Genomic DNA, 21,325 nt, shown 5'->3' with positions numbered 1-21,325 from the left:
AAACAGCCTTCCTCCTTCTCCAATTTCCCACAATTCTCCTAACAGCTATCTCCTATTTTCCATTCAATCAGCTCTTCTTTCTTATCCTCAAGTGTGTTCTGAGATCTTGACAGGTAAAATATCTTTTCCATTTCCGATATTATTGCTACGTCTTCTAATTCTTCATTTGTCTGAGTCTCTCTGTTAGTTCCTTTCTTTAGGTCCTCCATATTTGGATCTGCTTCCTCTGATTTTACTTCTATTTTCTGGGTTGCTAGTTCCTTCTTTGTAGTCATTTTCTGAGTTTGTAGATTTAGATTAAAGAATTGTTCTTTTATCTCCTTTGTATTATTTTTAGTCTCATCATGAGCTAAGGCAATTGTCTCTTGTATTGATTTTATCATGAAAGAATTTCTGAAATTCATCAACATTTTCTTGTTGGTATGTCAAGCTGGGGACTTTGGGGACAGGTGTTAGGGATTTTTTTTTACCATTTGAAGCTAAGTATGGAACATCCATTTTGTTTTTGTATGTCCAATCTATTTGTATGTCCAATCTATTTAGGGATTTAAAAAGTTTCAATCAATTGTCATTTGAACTCCTAATTATCCAGCTAGCCTATCAGTCCATCCTTAAGTCTCTTTTCAGCAAATATAAGTAAAGTTCGAAATTTTCAAAATTTTCTGTCCAATGAAAAACACATCCTTTCTGTCCAGAGAGAGAAGAGCAATTAAAAATTGTTCATCAATCAAAGGTTTATAGTCCAAAGTATTCCATCATCTCAACCAATAATGCATGTTTCTTCTATAGGGAAATAGCTCCATGACACAGCTCTAAAAGTCAGTTAGAATTTATATTCATAGTCCAGGAAGGCCAGTTTCCAAATAGCTTATTGTTTCTGCCACACAGATAAGCAGCCCAAGAGGGTTTTTTTCCTTTTCCCAACTGCTACTTCAAAAGTGAAACTTTCTGAAAACAACAAAAGTCTTATCTGAGTCTGGGCTTCCAGCCAAGTTTCCTTTAGGCACAATAAATTGTAGTGCTGTAGTTCATCACTAGATGTCACTGACTCCGTCTTCCAGCTTTTTTACATCCAAGCTTATATTACAAGTTTTTAAGTCTCTTTTAAAAAAAATAAATAAATCTCAAAAGCACTTTTAGTCCCCAAATTTCAAAGTTATATATGTGTATTGCTTCCAAATTAATCTTGTAATTTTCTCTATTTTACTCCAAGCAATTAATTCACTGCTTTTCTTTTCCTGAGAGAATGGGGTGGAAATTCCCCTTCCCTCTCTCATCGGGGAGGATTCTTTGCTTTGGGCATTTTTTCCCCAGGAAAAAGTCTTAAAGTCATAAAGAAAGGATAGGGTCTCACCCAGTTCCATCCACATTGCTCAAAAGTTGCTGGTTAATGTTTATTTTCTTCAGTTGTCAGCAGCTTCTGACATGAATGTAGCCAGTCTTTCCCCCACCAGTTTGGATGGCTTCCTCAGATCAAAGGGAAGGGCTGCCACCCTCCTGTGATCAACGAGGGTCTCCTTCTTCTCTGTTGCCTCTTCGGGGCAACGTTTGACCCTTTTTAGGGTCCCCAGTGGAGTGAAATTGAACACGGAAGACGGAGCCCCTTCTTCTTACGCATGTTACATCGCAACATCAAACCAGAAGTCGCAACTCCTCTTTTTGAAGCATAGAAGGGGGGCAGTTTAAATAGATGCCCTAAACATTCTAAATCTGGTTTGTTGGGAAATGAGGTGGTTCCAGCACCATAAAGGTTCAGAGGCCAGAAATTAAATAAAGCCCAGACATGTAGAGCTACACATCACCATTTAATCATTCTTGTTATGCTAGAGCAGGCATGTTAAACTTGCAACATTACATGACGTCGCACGACGTATCATGACTTTTTCCCCATTTCCGGCAATGGGGTGGGCACGGTTTTAGTGTGACGCATCTGGCTCGTGGGCTGGCAGTTTGACATGCTTGCGCTAGAGACTCAACCATTGCTGAAATATGACTGCAAGCATTTGTAGATTCTGGTACTATAAGCAATTTCACTGAGACCTTTATTGCACACAAATATGATCTCTCTACTCAGTCTATCCAGCCCCAGCAAGAGGTGAAAATATTTATGACCAGCTGTTTCACTCTGGATGTATCACAGAATACAGTGAAACTCTACAACTCATCATCAACAATCATCCACCACTCTCCATCCCTCTCCTCTTTATGTAACTCCCCAAAATGTGATCTAAGCTGATGTTTTTGGAAAGGGCAAAAGGAAAGCACAGATCCTGACCCCTCATTGGTTATGTGACAAGTTTATTCCTGAAGCTCAAATTTTCTCAGATCAGCACTATGCCACATCAAAGGCAGAATTAATTGCCTGAAGAAATATCTCAAGGGGAATTTATCAAAAGGTTTTATCTTCCTCCTTGCCAATGCTCCTATCTTTTTTTGTCAAGAAGTTTGGCTGTCTGCACATTATCCATCATTACTGGCTTCTGAAATCAGTTGACATTAGGGATCACTATCTTCTTTCCTTCATTTTTTATCTCTTGGGTGTGCAATAAATGATGCATATTTTACCAAATTGGATCACTTTCAGATGAAAGAGGTGCATGAATATGTATTTATCTTTAAATAAATGGTAACAGCCTTCAGATTGGTTAATATCCAAACTTTCTAAAGATTTCTAATCATCCTTTCCATTACATTTTGGATATTTTTGGATGGTCTTTTTATTTTATTCACTTTATTTACCTATGTTTAAAGAGTTTGATTTAGAGTGCCTGTGGGTACGTTATATCATTCAAAGTCTGAACCATAGAAGAAAGAACAAAGAGGTGTATCCAGAAAAGAAACCATACCAATTAATATAAGATCTTATGGGTATTCACCACCCTCCCACCCCAGGTTTTCAGTGCCTTTCATGATATCACCAGAGTTGGAGCTTTAGATTTTCAGGTAGATATTCTAGAACAGGGGTCTTCAAACGTGGCCCTTTTATGACTTGTGGACTTCAACTCCCAGAATTCCTCAGCCAGCGTGCCTGGCTGAGGAATTCTGGGAATTGAAGTCCACAAGTCATAAAAGGGCCACGTTTGAAGACCCTGTTCTAGAATCTAGGTAACATCATAGAGAGTGACATGTCTGATGTCCTTCCAGATGATCTTGTTTAATTAAGAAGATTTTCCTGACAGGTGGAAATAATCAGAAATAGGTGGTCCATAAATTAAGAAAGCTTTATGCCATGAAGGGCTTTATAGGTGATAATCAGCATTTTGAATCACACCTGGAAGCTGATACGGATCCAGCTTGGGGAGCAGTGGTGTCACACAAGTGCACTGTAAGATGCCCATTACTGCTTGTGCTGCCATATTCCAGCCCACCTGGTTTTCTGGTGGTTTTCAAGGACAGCCCCATATAGATCACATTACATAGTCCATTCTTGAAGTGACTAGGGCATGAATGATTGTCCTGATTCAGGAATGGGCACAACTGGCACACTAGATATTATCTGGGCAGACCTTCCTGGCTGCAGCTGCCATCTATTCTTCAAGCTGGAGCTATGAGTTTAGAGCCAGCCCTAAATCACAACAATGAATCACATGATTCATTTAACATTACAGTGGTTCACTTATCAATAGTGGCAAAGAAGACTCTCTTAACAACTGCCTTGCTTAGCAACAGAAATTCTGGTTCCAATTATAAGTGAGGGACTACCTATATTGGATTATTAGGCTACCATATTTCCTAAAAATAAGAATTGCTCCTGGAAAAAGTAGATTTTCTTCTGCCGTGATATCTGCCTATACCAGGGGTCTGCAACCTTGACAACTTTAAGACTTTAAGACTTGTAGACTTCAGCTCCCAGAATTCCTCAGGCAGCATAGCTGCCTGAGGAATTCTGGGAGCTGAAGTCCACAAATCTTATAGTTGTCAAGGTTGCAGACCCCTGGCCTATACTATCTGGATGTACAGCATTCTGGTCCTGATTTCACTGCACTGATCTTGCCAGGTTACTAGCCTTGGATAGAGGACCTTTAGATAAGCTTTTGTTTTCTTTATTCTGGCTTTTCTGGAACACATACTATTTTAGCTTTTGCATGTAAATCTCTATCCATCCTTGATTTGTCACCAAAGTCTGGTGGAGAAACTCAGAAGACTAAAGACTAATGCCATTTTAGAACAATGCTCTTGCTGTTAGAAAAACTAAAGCAATTGCTTTGACATTTCATCTATGGCTGTATTCATTTATAACTCCGTTTGTGTCCCTACTCAGGTAGCACCATTTCAGGCCACCTACAGTTATCACATGCTCCAGCTGCCAAATGCTTTCCAACTTTATCTTGATACAGAGGCCTTACATGCTTTTCAGGAACTTCAAACTGTGTTCTTGGCCTCCTTAAGAATTACCTTGTCATTATTGTCAGGAAGCCCCTCTGCCCCTTGCTGTTGGCAATTACGCCTGGCTTTCTCCCCTCCATATAATCGTCTTACAAAACTGAATACCAGGTTTATTACACTTCACAGATCAGCCCTGTGACTTTTTATCTACACCTTCCAGCCACGCTGAAAATACATCCACCTTTCTACTGTGCCCAGATTTGCCCTTGAAGTGCTAGAACTTCATAGATTTTACAGATTAGCTGTTTTCTATTGATTTCCTCCAGCTACAATGAGGTCCAACTATAGGAGAATAATAGCAAGACTATTGTTCTTGGAAAGTTCCAATGAGGAAATGGCAAACTGACATCCTGCAGACAGCGGGAGATTTTTATGGCCGAAAATGGCTACTAATTGCTGAATCCAGACTGCCAAATCCCTCCAGAGAAAGAAAAGATCTTGATATCACCCATATGTACTCTGAACATTTTTGTGTGTGACTAGAGCAGGGGTCTTCAAACTCGGCCCTTTTATGATTCATGGACTTCAACTCCCAGAATTCCTCAGCCAGCATGCCTGGCTGAGGAATTCTGGCAGTTGAAGTCCATGAGTCATAAAAGGACCGAGTTTGAAGAACCCTGGACTAGAGTAAACCGCAGAAACTGATGTGTTTGTGATCACTTGCTACGAGTTGCAGGATTCCATTGAGCTCATTGCTGTTAATGTGTCCTTTTTATGGGCCACAAATTTGACCAAAACACACTTATTAATCACTTTGAAGTTTATTTTTTTTAATTGTTTTTTTAAGATTAAGAGCCTTCAGAACTGCAAATTTGATCATATTCACTGAGTTTTTCTTCAATCCTTTAAGAAAGAAGTTTTAATTACAAGTTTAAGATTTGCAAGAATTGTTTTTTGAATATACAGGAAAAGGGTGAAAATTTTAGAATTTTATAAATGATTAAGGGCTCACATGGACTTAAGTTAGAACTTTGAAATTAATTATATAGAATCCTTCCTGTGGGAAACTTTCTGTATTTACATCTGGAACTGATAAGATGACTTTGAAGGTTGGCCACTAGATGGCATCAGAAGGAAATAAATATATCAATGGATAGATACATAAAGAGAAATGGGATGATGGGTTTGGAAGCCATTTTTTACGTTGTCCAACTGATCAGATGGGGAAAGGGCAGGTTAAGGTATGAAGTTCACTTTTAGAATGTGCAGAACTGAATCTTATGGGAATGGAATATGCAGTGAACTAAAATATTCTGACCCTGTGAATATCACAACCCAGCTATTTCAGGACTAATCCAGTGATTTTCCAGAACAGAAACAGTCCACTATGTTCTGCACATAGTCCAACCTTTTCATTCAAAACACCACATGCAGTGAATTATTCACTGTTTTTAATTTGGAATATTAACTGTAAAATTGATTTACCAATCCTGGAATGACTACAGCAGATGTGTATGGCTTGGAGGAAGAATATTTTGCACATTCCTGTTTCTTCATATTTCAAGATCAGTAGCAGCGAAGACTTGAAAATAGCCTATTTTTGAAGTTTGGGAAATGAAAATGATGGTCTGTAGAACAGCTTCTATATATATGTGATTTTTCTACTATATTTCTTTCTCAGTTTCCCAAGGATATTTACCTCACTGGCCTCTGTGACAGCAGCCCTGTGCTAATTATTCTGACCTTTGCATAAACAGGATCCAACTGAACACCTGTTACATCATTTCCTATGTAAACTGAGATTATAAATTATGTTCTGAAGGTGTTAAAATATTTTTCTCATCTGTTCTCTCCCCTTTTTGTCTGTGAAAGTTTGCACAGAGAAAGAGCAAGTGGTATTTTTGCAAAGTTTGAAGCAAACAGATGTTGAGGCTTAAATAACAGCTAATCAAATCAGTTACTCATCCATACTTTCTTTTTTGTCTTCCTGTCTTGGCTTGCCAAGAATTTTTTAATTATAGTTTGTCTTTGACTTATGACCACAATTGAGCCCAATATTTCTGTTGCTAAGCAAGAGAGTTGTTAAGTGAGCTTTTTCCTATTTCATGACCTTTCTGGCCACAGTTGTTAAGTGAATCACTGCAATTGTTAAGATGGCAATATGGTTGTTAAGTGAATCTGGCTTCTCCAATGACTTTACTTGTCAGTTCTCACCTGACCCTGGGACACTGCAACCATCATAAATCCATGCCTGTTGCTAAGCGTCCCAAATTTCGATTACGTGGCCATGGGGATTGTGCAATGGTCCTAAGTGTGAAAAACGGTCACAATTCACTTTTTTACTGTAACTTACAGCAACGACTAAATGATGGTTATAAATTGAGAACTATGTGTAGCTGCTTTTGGGGACCCCTAGAGGTTGGCTCAGTATTTTGTGTAAAATCAGGTTTAAAGGTTGTTAGTGTTGTGGTGTCAAGACTGATTTACAGTTTCACCTGTATTCTGCTTCACTTGCAGCTTGACAAAGAAAAGGGAGGAGGTGGGATGGAATGCAAGGGTGGGGGGAATTGCATTTGAGCATCCTTGGTTCCCTTGAGACAATGCTCCAACCCAAGGACACATTGAGCAGATGGACTAGCCTGGCTCACTGATTCCCATAACAAAATGAACAGAAATGATTGGTGGATGTAATGGACTGTGGGTGACCCATAGTGAAAGGAGGGGATTAACTATGCTAGCTTTTGTGCGGGAAAACCAGAGCTGGTTTTGCTTCGTCTGTGCCAATGTGGTTTATTCAGTAAAGTTTATACATTTGGTAAAATAATGACCCAGGAGTTTCTTTTTCTGGATTCACCAACTGGACCATTGATATGTGGTTGAAATGTCAAACTAATCTACAGGAAAAAAATGCAGTAAACTTGGCTATTGATATACCTTGTTCTACTCTTCGGATATCAAACATTGCCAAATATGTTAAGCAGAGATATTTAAAGTAATGTATTAAAAATTAATCTATCACAGTATATATTGCTATTGTTTTGTTCTCATGCTGAGTTTGTACCTTAGACAATGACACTGTATGATAAGAGAGAGATAAACAATATTTTCTGGTATTGCAGATCAGCAATAGTTGAATGAGATCAAAATTATGCAAGTTGGTCCATCATACTAAGGCTACAGACATTAGGAGTAACCTAGCTATAGAGGATCTAACAAAAGGAGGGGACCAGAATAAAAAATGTAGTAGAAACCATAGCCAAATTAATTTAGCTAGGCAGCCTGACCCTCCCAATATTTTTTTTTGCTTTTCCATAAACAGTAAAGCAGTTATAAATGGGACATCATATTGTCCATCCTTTTTATTCTCTTGTCAGGGAATTCTGATGCAGAAATACATTGCAGCTTTCAATGGAGATTCAGTCAAAAAGTCTTGGGATAGAGCTGTTAGGTACTTTGGTTTCTGAGATTTTGTCCTTACATCATCTGGTGACTGTGAGAAATATGCCATTTCAAGTTGGTGCTAGCTTGGATAATCATGCTTCCTCCTATGGGAAACCTCTTGTCATTCACGCTGTAAAGAGATCCTCTATGTGTTATTGGCCATTTTGGCTGAAAATGACACTAAACCTAGACTAGGTCTCTTGGACCACTATGAGGACTAGAATGAAGTTTCAGAAGTGCAAAATAACTGATTGAAAGTCCAGACACAGTGTGCACAGTAGACATTGGACTGAGAATCGGGAACATGGTAGATAACAAGATGGTACAGCTCAGTTCAATTAAAACTTAGTCTCTAAAAGGTGCTTGGAACACATGGGAGTTCAAATAAGGCACTTATCTGCAATACTTTAAAGTTGCTATGTCCTTTCCTGGGATGAAGTTGTTGCACAGTTATGGGGAAAAGGTAGAGTTGCTTTAAGATGCTGAAGTCAGATGCTAAGTTTGAGTTTCCACATGCACTGAAACACCTTTGAAGACTTGGATTTCAAGTAGTACAGAGCCCTATTGGATATGGGAAGAGGAGGCTCAGAGAAAAGGGTAGTGAAACAAAGAAACTGAAACAAAAAAGACCATGAAAATGGGGAGTGAAATGGACATTGCATTGCTTAATCTAGAATTCACATTAGCTCCACACAGAAATGTTTTCTATAAAAGGAGCATCATGCAAGAAGTGGGTATGTGAGATCAATTAGCATTTGTTCTCCTGGGAGTGTAAAATAAAGATGTAATTAATTAAATGTAATAAAACAACTATAAATTAAACATGGATTTCTGTAGAAGAAAGCCCTCCATGAGAGATGGAGATTACATGAGTTTCTAGTTCACATCTGGAAAATGTACATATCTTGAAACCTGCATTTGTAACCTTTGTTTTGTAGAGATCCATGCCCAAGGTCCATATATAGGAGAGTAGTCAGAAAGCCATACAACTTCCATGATAGAATCTTGCTTTCCCTTTCTGCACTCATAATTACAGCACTTTTGATACCTGCTAATACAGATGCTCACAAAGATGATTTTTGTTAATTTTGGCTTCTGTTAGTAATTCAGCATTGTGATAAAGTGGACTTTTAGGGACAAAAAAAAAGTAAAGGTTGAATTTGCATAGCAACATAAATTAACTCAAAGACAGAAGCAACCTGGAATTAAGGAGAAAGTTCCTAACAGTGAGGACAATTAACCAGTGGAACAGCTTGCCTTCAGAAATCGTGGGCACCCCCTCACTGGAGGTTTTTAAGAAGAGACTGGACAGTCACTTGTCTGAGATGGTATAGGTTCTCCTGCTTGAACGGGGGGCTGGACTAGAAGACCTCCAAGGTCTCTTCCAGCTCTATTCTATTCTGTTCTGTTCTCTTCTGTTTTGTTCCATTCTGTTGCAGTCTAATCAGATAGTTCTTTGCCTATATACTCCTAGTCAGTTATTGTATATCAGAGTTCTTAAATTGGAAGTTGTGAGACCATGGGAATCACAAACAACTTAAAGTTACAAAATTATTTTAAAGTTGAGCAGGTTTTAATATCAAATAATATAATTTACCATATCTTAAGTTGATTCACTTTGGAATACTATGCCCACAATGTCCATTTGGTATAAGCTGTCTAGGAGATTGTAATGTGGAGGACATCAAGTTGGAGAATTTAGATATTCTTGAGATTGGGATTGGTATCTCTGATTTATTTATTATTATTATTTTATTCTTTTGTAATTTTATGATGTGTTTTTGTGTTTCTACTTGTGCTATATATTTATACTATGGTATACATAAATTAAAGTCAGCTTATACAGTTAGAACAATTAATCAGTGGAACAACCTGCCTCTAGAAGCTGTGAATGCTCCAACACTGGAAATCTTTAAGAAGAAATTGGACAGCCATTTGTCTGAAATGGTATAGGGTTTCCTGCCTGAGCAGGGGGTTGGACTAGATGACCTTCCAACTTTATTACTATTGTTATTGTTATTGTTATTATACAGTAGAGTATAAACATATACAGATATAAACAAAATGTGTAAGCTTCAAAGAAAAACCCAAATAGTTACTGCACTGTGTAGATTCTTTCATCCAAGGCATTTGACATTGGGGTATTTAAGCACATATCATAAAAGATGCAACAGGATGTTCTTTCCACTAATAAATAAATGAAGAATTAACCAGGAAGTTTGTTCATACATCCATGTTCTTCTAGCTTCATAACTTGGTTCCATGTTTTTATCCTCACTAAAATTACAATTACATACAGGCATAAAATACACAGATGAAACCACATGAAAGTGTTATTTTGGGCCATGGCAAAATTGTCCCAATTTTGGCATACTGTATGCCTTTCTTTAAACTATCCATGTTTGGCACTTCTGTTTAAAGACTTCTCTAATCATACTATTTTCTCTGATCACAGGGAGCGTGTGTGTGGCACAGTCAGTCAAGATTCCCCGAGAACCCAAAGAAGGAGAATTTGATAAGATCATTCGACGCCTTCTGGAAACATCCCATGCTCGAGCTGTCATCATATTTGCCAATGAAGATGATATCAAGTAAGAATTTAGGGATTAATGATTTAGGAACTGTGATGGAAAGTAGAGAGACAAAGAAGGAAAATGAATGGGAGAATAGGGCACGCAGAGGGGGAGAAAGCTAAGTATGAATCTTGTTAATGAATAAAGTGGAATATTGTCAGCATTTCTGAGGTAGGCTAGATCAAAGAACTGATGATGAAAGGACTAGTTGTACTCTGTTGACATAGGATATAATAACAGAATTTTCAAAGCCTGTGAGAGAGTTTCTCTCTGCACTCTCTCTTATACTGAATAGAATCAAGGTGGGTTACTTTGAGTTTCTTTTTCAGCCCTCTTCTTTCCCAGAACTAAGCCTCTTTTTCAAAAACACTTTCCACAAAGGTTGTGATTGTGTGAAGAAATTTTGAAATCAGATTCCATGGAATTTTTCTTTAGTAATTAAAAAGATACTCAACATTCTCTGGTAGTCACTAGAAAGCAAAATATGGCTTTTTTCCAATGGAGTAAATGGAACTATAACACAAAGTGAAAAACCGAAAGCACACAATCCTCTGGTTTATTTCTTTAGATCTTGTAGTTCTGAGTTGCACCTGATCTTGCAAGTATCTAATCTATTAATCAACGTACATTGACAAATATAAGTAAATTGACATTTTCTATCAGTTTACATCAAACAGCATAGGTTTTTTTTGAAGCTTTTTAAAAAATACTGTATGTTATTTCCTTCCACCAAAATCAGGGGATTTCCTTTGCAGGCAACATAAATGACAAATATCTTTAAACACAGGTTTATAAACATTTGCCTATTTGAAAATAAGCAGTAAACTGGATGATTGCTCTCTGGTGGCAATAGTTTACATGCATCTGGAAAATTCCTATTTTTCAGACAATGGTAAGTTCACATGTACTACTGAGCCAGATGATTTCTCAGGATTGATTCACATGATTCATGCAAACATTTTGAGATAAGAAAGCTGTGTGCATGTATGTATTTCTGGATACAACACCTAAGAGCTGTTGTGATTCTCAAACCTGCATATATACTGTATTTTTTTCAATCTTCTCAAATGGACTTATGTATATACCTATTTTCTAAATTGCTTACTTTCTTATAATTCTAAACATTGTAGTTGCATAGTTACCATGATAAGATGAAAGTTCACCCCATTGGTGGTCTCCCAATGTCATGGTGATAATGGGAGTATTAGAACAACTATGAAACAGTTTGAGAAGGCTTGGAAAGGAATAGAGAGGAGACTTTTAGTATATTATATATTTCCCACCAAAGTAGCATTAAAGATATTTTACTGAAATAGTATTGAGAAGTGTATAGATCTCAGATCCTTGATTCCACCTAGTTTCATTGGGTTGACTCATTAATTGTAAAATAAATTTCTCCTCTCATTTATAGCAAGTTAATTATGGCAAATCATTCAAAAAGATTTGCTACTTTGCTTGAGTCACCTTTTCTGAAACAAGCTACCAATAACCCATCTTCTATTTCTGGTATTTTATATCTATTTTGCCTTGCAATCTTTTCCAAGCTCACCCACAATCTCCCATCACAATATGGAAAATGCTCCTTTTATTTAAGAGTGAGTAGTTTGCATCTATTGCTTAGCACAAGAGAGCTTAAGAGATGAACCAACTGCCATGTCTCCATAAAACCTACTGTAAGTGATTATCTGTGTGACTTTGTGTCTGCTCAAGATGCAATAGTAAATTATATGTAAAGTGTGGGAAGATCATGTATTATGTGGGTATAAGAAAATAATGGAGAAGGTGTAAGTTGGGTCTGTGCCTTAATCCAGAGTTGCATTGCTGCAAATATAATTAGGCTGCCATTTTGTCAGATGGGGAAGTGAGTTAGAGCTCTTCATGCAAGAAATTTATAGCTCTTCCTCAATATGACGCTTTCTCAGTAGGTTGGGATTGCATCTCCCAGAATTTTTATATATACATAGTCATTTTCCCTGTTGCTTTTATTTGCCCAGATTTTTTTTTATTTAAAACATTACAGGCTCAATGTAAAGCAATACAGAGCTGTATTAATTCATGAAATAAAAATAAATCTAAAATCCATAGCTAGGCAGTAACTTTATTTCTTTGTTTATTTAGGTACCTTGCATGAATGACTCTAAGTAGCTTACAACCAATGCCCTGCAAATGGGAATGATTTTAACCTGCTTCCTAAAGCAATAAAAAAGTAGAAGCTAGCCTCATTTCAGGAGATGAAGTGTTACCAAATGAGGGAGCTACCGTTGAGAATATTATTCTCCAGGTTTTCCCTGCCAGGTCTTTAGGGATAAATGTCTTGTCTTGGTTAGATTGTATGTTGGCAAATTCTACCCAGAGAAGATGCCCCCAAATATAACAAGAGCCCAAGCTGTGTATAGCTTTACTGTATAGGTTTATAATCAGCATCTTGAACTGAGCCCAGGAGACTATTGGCAACTGGTACTGCTTTTAAAAGGATGTGTTATTCTGACGAACTCTGAGTAGGCCTGGCCATCAGGCAAATAGTTATGTTCTGTGCCAGTAGTTATTGCAGTAGTTATTAAGATCAACCCAAAATGAGAAGTGTTTCCGTTTCCAATTAGCAAGTCATTGCTTGTAATTTTATTCTTCTCACATTCTAGTATTCCCTCACCATGAAGTTAAATGGATAGCCTTGGACCAATCTCTTATTCCCATCCCCACAATTTTGGTCACATGAGTATAGGAGCATTTGTATCACTCTGAGCTGCTGAAGATGAATTGCAATCCAATATAATAAATGCCTGATTCCAATGATAATTCAGCATGTATTGCCTATTTCCTGTGGCTGAATCTCTAATCACTTGTCATCAGGTAATACCATCCAGGAATCACTCGTGAGAAAGGGAACGTTTGGAGTATCATTGATGCCATATATTCAGGTTGTTCAGTTCTACAGTATAACACTTTTTGTTGCACAATTCATTGTACCCCAGTTTAACAGTGCCAAGAACAATATTTCATTTTGGCAGCTGTTGAGGCCTGTTCTTAGGATCAGTTGAACTTCTGTGAAATCCGATTATCAAAACTAACCGATGGATTAAAATAAGGTAGTAATGAAATTTCCTTGCATTTCAGGAGGTTGAGATATCATTCTGTGTATCAAGATGTATGTAAATATTCATAGTTAATGCTGCTCAATGTCAGCCCCTCTAGGTAGGTCAGAAAATCAACTCCATAGAAGGGCTAAAATTGCTTTTATTGAAACTGGCTATAATAATAGAATCCTTGCAAGTCTGATTGTGCTGTATTTGCTCCCCCTACTTATACTCCAGTGAATCAGGGAGCATCTGCCTGAGTCACTTCCAAATATTGTCTTGCTATTCAGGACTTTAAAAGTGTTTAAGCTCCTTTTGCCTGGGTAACAGTTCTTGCATATTTCCATCATTTTTCTTACTTTCTACACCAATGACCATAATAATAATATCCATATTTCAAGAAAATTTATTTTAGCATACATATTTTGAAAGCAAATACATTGCAATCTTTAAAAATATGCATTTGCATATGGGTGAAAGTGCCTACTTATTAAATGTGAATACATTTGAAAAGTTTTGGCATATGATGCTCAACATCCCTTGCTATTGACCATATTTGCTAGGGTTGATGGGAGATAAAGTTAAAAATATCTGGAGGCCACCAGATTTCAGAATAACAGAATAACAGAGTTGGAAGGGACCTTAGAGGTTTTCTAATCCAACCTACTGCTCAGGCAGAAGACCCTATATCATTCTGGACAAATGGCTGTCCAATCTCTTCTTGAAAACCTCCAATGATGGAGCACCCACAACTTCTGAAGGCAAGCCATTCCACTGATTTATTATTCTCACTGTTAGGAAATTTCTCCTTAGTTCTAGGTTGCTTCTCTCCTTCATTATTTTCAACCCACTGTTTTTTGTCCTGCCTTCAGGTGCTTTCGAGAAGAGGTTGACACCCTCTTCTTTATGGCAGCCTGTTAGATATTAGAATATTGCTATCCTGTCACTTCTTTTCATTAGTCCTTCTTTTCATTAAAGTAGACATATCCAATTCCTGCAACCGTTCTTTGCATGTTCTTTGCATGTTTTAGCCTCTAGTCCCCTAATCATTTTTACTGTTCTTCCCTGTACTCTTTCTAGACTCTCAAAATCTTTTTTCTTATCAGTGTAATGTTCATTTGATCATATGGATGTACACTGATTACTTAATTTTGCCTATAGACTTTGTCAGTCTTCCCAAATTTCTCCAAATTATTTGGGACCACATTTCCAAGAATTTCTAGTCATCATGGCTAGTGATGGCTATTAATTTGAGAATTTGCTAATTCCAGGATAATCTACATTGTGACTTTAGGAATCTCAATATTTACTCTAAAATATACACATTTAATCTTCTTGTAAAAATGTAATTAATTTTTTTCTTAGACCAAATTTGTTCCCCCATATTTTTATAGTAATGAGTATTTTATCATAACTTTCACCATAAGCTTAATTTTTTAAAACTTAAAAAGTATACTTATAGTGGGATAGATGGTCTAGAGGAATTTGAGTGACCTTAAAAAAAACTAGGAGCATGTTGCTTGTTTAAATGTAAATTCCATGAAATTAACACAAACAGTTCCTCTAAAATAGATTAATTGAATAGTAATTGTTTGCAAACTGAGTATGTGCTAGCAGTGTGACATGGGGGCAAAAAAAGGAAAAGGGAATTTAGGTTTCATCCACAAAAAATGAGAAGGAAATTTTCTACTGGATTCTGTTTTAGCCAGATCCATCCTCCACTATTCTCCAAATTTAGGCACCATACTTTACGGAGGATTCAGTGAAATTGGGACAAATTCAGACAAAGGGAATAAGGATAATTTGGGGGATAGGAACTAAAAAGAAATGAAGGAACTGAGTATGTGATGAGGATGCTGAGGAAATACAATAAATAGCATTGTTCAAATGCCTGAAAGAATGTCACAGAGGAAAAAAAAAGCCAAGACCTGATTGCTAGCATTCCTGAATGCTGGACATAAAATAATGTTATTTAAGTTATAGGAAGGCAGATTTGCATAATTTGAGAAACTTCCTATCAATATGAGTAATGTGGCAAGCGAATCCAATTACTTAGTAAGGTGCTAGTTCCCCATTACTGGTTATATTTAAGTAGCATTTGGGCCACTATCTGTCTGGGATTCTTTATTTGGATTCCTATACTGACAGTTACATTTTATGTAATTTTTTGAATTTATGATTCTATTATTCTAATAAGGGAATCACTGCACATAGTTTATGGTAATTCTTAAATTATATATAATTCTTGAGCTGTTACAGGTATTTTCACTTTTAATTTGTCCATTAGTTCCATGACTAGCTACTAGATGATGGTCCTGATCCTTGAACATTTCAGTTCCATTTGTTCCACTACTCTACTAAATGACCTTGAGAATTTCTCTTCTTCATGTTTCTCTTTCTCATAATGACACAATAAAAGTTTTTCAGTCTGTGCAACAGCTATTATTAAGTGTTGCCATAGAACACAATGGCATTTTGAGGTCTTGAGATAGATAGGACTGTGGTGTAAAACTGAAACATGGTGGAAAACTCACTTTCAAAATGCCAACAACTGAAGAGAATCCAATAATCATTTTTAACTATATCTAAAGCTAGAAAGTAGCGGTAAGTCTTTGGTCTCTTAAAGAAGAGCAAGAGTTCCAGGGTTACATAGATCTTACTTAGAATATTGATCAAAGATATTTTAAGCATATCCACATTCTATAGACCCCAGAGAATTAGTTTACAACTGATAAGGATGCAAGATAAGAAAGAAGACACAGTATTATTCAAAGTGCAAAGACTTTACAGTAACATTCTTTGAAATACAGCATATCAGCTTTGATATATGGGAGGTGCCAAGACTTTAATTGTTATTCTAACAAGCTGATCCTGTACTTAACTGCAGAAAAGAGATGAGATAAGGAAGCAGTCACTGCAACATCCTTGAATCTGTTACATTTCACTAAAGATATAAATTCTAGGGTATTTGGAGTCCTTGGCAGAACATTGACACAACTATAAAATATCCCCAACTAAATAAACGACCAAAAATACATTGCAAAGAATTGCATATTATAAAGTGAGCTACTGCTATAATAAGGATAACAGCTTTTTTTGTTTTTGTTTCAATTCTATTTCATTCCTCCTTTGGATAATCTTGACTTTGATGCTATTTTGTTCCATACTATCATTGCATGCTCTTTACTGTCATCTGTCTTTCTTATCATGATCACTACTGTGTTTGCTGCTTCCTCCTTTCAAAAGCACTTGCTGTTTCTCTATGGCTCCAGGGGCCATTCAGTTTTGTTATCTCTATTCTCTTAATCACTTTTTAATCAAGCTTGTTATTGACAAAGCATCCATTGATCTACTGGACACCCTTTTCATTTATTTTCTTGCTAAGGGCTTATTTAAAACCAGCCAAATATACTTGCTCTTCAGTTTGGTAGCTCTAAACTGTGCATAGAGTTCATCCCTGTTTGTTTTAGTCCTACCTCTGCCTTCCCAGAGTGCTCCTGGTTGCTTAGGATGGAGACTCTCGAGAGGTTCCTAACATTTGGAGAATGAAGAATGTTGCAGATCTCCAGGCACATTTTGACATCTGCTTATTTAGTGAGTAAATAACACAGTTGTAAGTCATCTTATTCCAGTAATGTTAAAATGAATTATTGAATCATATGTCGGGTTGATTTAAAAAAAAAGAAAAGAGAAAAAATGAAAAATGGTCATTGATCAAATAATATAGAAATCATCAATCAGCTTTGACTATATAATGATCCATTTTGCGAGAACATTCCTGAGGCAGCCACAATCCCTCCAGCTACTCTTGAGAAGGGGAAGGACTCCCAATTGCTTCTGCTTTCCTTCTTTGGGGGTATATACTTAATGAGAATATATGGAATCTCTTCTTATGACACTTTTTCTTATCAGGATCACATCTAAATTAATTGTGTTGCTTTGAAGAAAGAGAAAACCCCAAAAGATACTACCGTATATTAACTTTTCTTAAAATCACAGAGTTGCACATACTGCTATGCTGAAAATGTCTGCTGCACTTTTTCAATTTTATTTGAAGGAAAATAAATGGCTTTTGATTCTCTCTCTTCCCGCCTCCCCCAATAATAACAGTTTGGTGACATTCTCATGTACACAATGGGAAATTCTTGCCTTAGTAATGAGGAGGTTGTGTGGATGTTTTATAAGGGTTTATATCATTTCTCCAACTCCTTTGTCCAGTAGCCCACAGTCTTCCTGTCTTCCCACATATTTATTCAGGTTCATAGAAAGACAATATACTGCAGCTCCTCCCACAGAGGAAATTTATATAAGAAAAACAACTGTACTCTGTCACTTTGCCAAAAAAAAGTTTAAAATGCTACTCATATAAATGCTAAAGGCTTTCTAAAGCTTGAGAATGAGATAGAAAAATGGGAAAATTTTTGGAAAGGCTGAAAACTTTTGAGAAACTTTAAGAAAGCCTTTAACACATTTTCACTGAGGTTATCTTGGCTCTTGTAACTGTGCTCTGAAGTCATTTCTGCCTAATTTTTCACTGCTTAAAATTATGTGGCTCAAAGATGATAATAGTATAATAGGCAAAGTAGCTTTGTACTTCTTCCCTCTCTCATTTTCAAGGAGTTTTTGATAGTGTATGTAAATGATTTTATTACAAAAACATTAATGTTAAACTGGGAAATCCTGAAGTAAGGCTGCAATCCTGTATAATAGTTGAGTTCCATTGAATTACACAGTAGTTTCCACTGATCTGGGAGAAACATTTCCTCTTCCAAACTTTCAAACTCAGATTATCAAATCTAGAGCACATGGAAATAATGAAAATTGGAGAAGAAAGATACCCTATTATAAAGTGATGATGGATTTCACCTCCAAGGTCCAGTATAAACCTCACTGAACTAAGTGTGTATCATAATTTTGGTGATTATGTCCTAAGATGGAAGAGCTGCAGTTCAAATGTAGAGCAGATGCTTTTGTGTAGAAGATCTCAGATTCAGTTGCAACATCTCCAGTTAAATGGTCAAGACCTTTTTCTTTGTATTGCTGTGTCCCTGTCCAACAGATGGGAATATGGGATTCTTTTAGATTCAAAAGCAATGATCACTATATGGGCAGGTAAGCCTTTATTTCAAGGCAGGATAAAAAAGCAGCATAATAGCAAATTTATACGAGATAGTTGTCAAGGAATAGCCAAGACTATAACATAACACAAGACAAGGAGCAAAGACTATTCAAGAGTAGAAGTCTACAAAGAAAGGAAGACCTTACACCCTTCTGCCAATCATGAAATCCCAAAGAGATCATGGTGGGTGGACCACTTCAAAACCAGAAAATATGCAGTATTCTCCTGTTTAATTCTGTTCCATTCTGTTCCATTCCATGTAGGAGGGAATATTGACTAGCCCAGTGATGGCGAACCTTTTAGAGACCGAGTACCCAAACTGCAACCCAAAACCCACTTATTTATTGCAAAGTGCCAGGGCCGCATCAGCATTGTGGTGCCCCCAGGGAGGGGCAGGGAGGCCCTCTGAGTGCCACCTCTGGCATGCAAAAACTGGGGGTGCAAAAATGGGTCACCATGCAGCAAGGGGCAAAAACGGCCGCCACCGTGCTGTGGGGTGCAGATACAAGGCGCTGCACCATGCAAGAACAGGGTAGGGCTAGTGAGTATCACATAGGCACCAGCCCTGCCCCATCTGCAGTGTGTGCGCGCATGCATACATGTAAAATGCTTCCCCCTCTCTTTTCTTCCAGTCCACCAATCGACAATGGTTGGTGACCTCTGCTCTACCACTTCTACTCGAGCTTGCTAGTCGGCCACTTCGCCTCCTTTGTGGTGGGCAGGGCTCCTGCTCCGGGCGGCAGTGGCGGCCTGATGGACCTGTGCTGGTGGCAGTGGCACACGTGCCAACAGAGAGGTATCTGACTGCTGCCTCTGGCACATGTGCCATAGGTTCGCCACCACTGGACCAGCCTATCTAGGTTCTGAATCACCATTACTCACTCTTTTTTTAAATTGCCTCTTTCATTGGAGTTTGCCAAGGACAAGTTCATCTTCTCTTGTACTTGGAACACTTTGTTTAATTCTATCATAACTGAGATTATCAAGGTTAAGGAGTGGTTTGGTAGTTAAGGCGTCAGCCTAAAAACCAGGAGACCGTGAGCTTTAGTCCTACCTTAGACATGAAGCCACTCTGTCACTCTCTCAGTTCTAGGATGCAGGCAATGGCAAACCACCACTGAAATCTTGCCAAGAAAACTGCAAAGACTTATCCAGGCACTTGCCAGGAGACAAGACTGACTGGAAGGCACCATAACAATATCAATAATAAATGGCAATGAGACCATCTCAAAGTTAACAAGTATCCATTTCCCAAAGTCTTTCGATTGAAAATGAGAGAGCTCATTCTGCTCTAAGCAGATGCTTCACCAAGGACATGGCAAAATAAAATAATCCAAGTATACTCTTTAGTGACTAAAATAAATAAATGTTTAATTCTGTATTACAGGTAGCCCTCATTTAATGACCATAATGAACCCAGGACTTCTATCATAAGTCATTGTGATTGTTAAGCAGGTCAGCACTGACTTGATTTTACAACCATTGTAAAGTAAATCACCGTGATTGTTAAGTGAATTAACAAGTTAACTTGTTAAATGAGTAATATCATCATTAAGTGAATCCATCCTGCCAGAGCAAAAAATGCCAGGAGCTGGAAAAAAATGCCACAAATTGTGTTCATGTGACCATGGACACTGCAACTGGTTGCAAAATGTCCAAAATGCTATCATGTGATTATGGGAGGGGAGTAATCAGTACCTTTTGGGGGGTACATTGTAACTTTGAACAGTCGTCAAATGAAGACTATCTGTACATACTCAATCATTAAAAAGAATATAAAATTCTAGGTGCCAAGCAAATGAGGTGCACATCACTTTTCAGTTCCTCTGCTGTGCAGGTTCTGAGGTTTTGCTTGATAAAAAAATACAGGAAACCAGAAGTTGCCTTCAAGCTTTAGGTTTTTATTCAGCTGAACAAAGACAGGCTTCTCTAAAAGAGAGGAAAAAGCCCCCAATATAAGAAAAGCCTTATTTTTATACCTTGTTTGGTTACATAAGCAATTCACCCAGCAAAGCTGATACACATAAGTTAAAGACTTCTCCCTTTAAGGCTGGCACACTGTAGATAAGAAGGAAGAAAGCAGAAGTAGCTAAAAATGTTCCCTTTTGGGTGTTCCCCCAAGACACCATATGTTCCCTTTTGGTTGGTTTAGGTGTTTTCCTAAGACACTATATGTTCCCGGGTGGGTTAGGATATTGGGTGTTTCCTTTGCTGTCCTTTTATGACCTTGCATTCATGGTTCTGCAAGTGGCCAGAGATAGTGGGGCCATCTGCATGTATTCACAATTGATACTGTCCCGTAGGTCTGGGTCAACACATCCTCTATTCAAACCCTTCCCAATCCTGGTAAAACAACTAGCACCACTACCTATGGTGCAGTAGAGTTCCCATCAATCTGACAGACAGTTCCCAGTTAGAAATACAAATAATTTGACTGGGTGTGAAGTAGTTTTCTATCTTCCTGGACCCAAAATCTTTTAAACAGCTTTTTGGTCATGATGGAGTCATAGGTTTGTTATTGGTAACAGTAAAAATACAATTCATCAATCTTTGGACATTGACAGAGGAGATGTGACTCTTTTTTTCAATTTTCAAAAGTATTTTAATCGGAAACACAGCTGGGAATATTTGGTTTTAATTCGGCTTTTATCAGGGTTTATTCTTTTGTATTTTTGTATTGTGTATTTTTTGTATTTTGGGTATATTATTTGTTTTTAATATGCTGTGAACCGCCCTGAGTCCTATGGGAGAAGGGCGGTATACAAATTAAAATAATAATAATAATAATAATA

At 37.4% G+C, this 21,325-nt stretch overlaps 1 protein-coding gene across 1 annotated transcript in view; it reads left to right on the top strand.

Moving 5' to 3' along the window:
- LOC107291015 (metabotropic glutamate receptor 4) overlaps positions 1 to 21,325 on the top strand; it is a 268,099-nt gene that overhangs the window by 157,778 nt on the left and 88,996 nt on the right. Inside the window, exon 3 of the mRNA XM_015819964.1 lies at positions 10,223 to 10,358. Coding sequence (XP_015675450.1) covers positions 10,223 to 10,358 — 136 coding nt within the window. The remainder of the gene's footprint in view (positions 1 to 10,222; positions 10,359 to 21,325) is intronic.

Source organism: Protobothrops mucrosquamatus, unplaced genomic scaffold (genome assembly GCF_001527695.2).
Source record: "Protobothrops mucrosquamatus isolate PMUCROS unplaced genomic scaffold, P.Mucros_1.0 scaffold1031, whole genome shotgun sequence".
NCBI lineage: Eukaryota > Metazoa > Chordata > Lepidosauria > Squamata > Viperidae > Protobothrops > Protobothrops mucrosquamatus.
The sequence above is the reverse complement of the archived record's forward strand: the minus strand, read 5'-3'. Positions and strand labels throughout refer to the sequence as shown.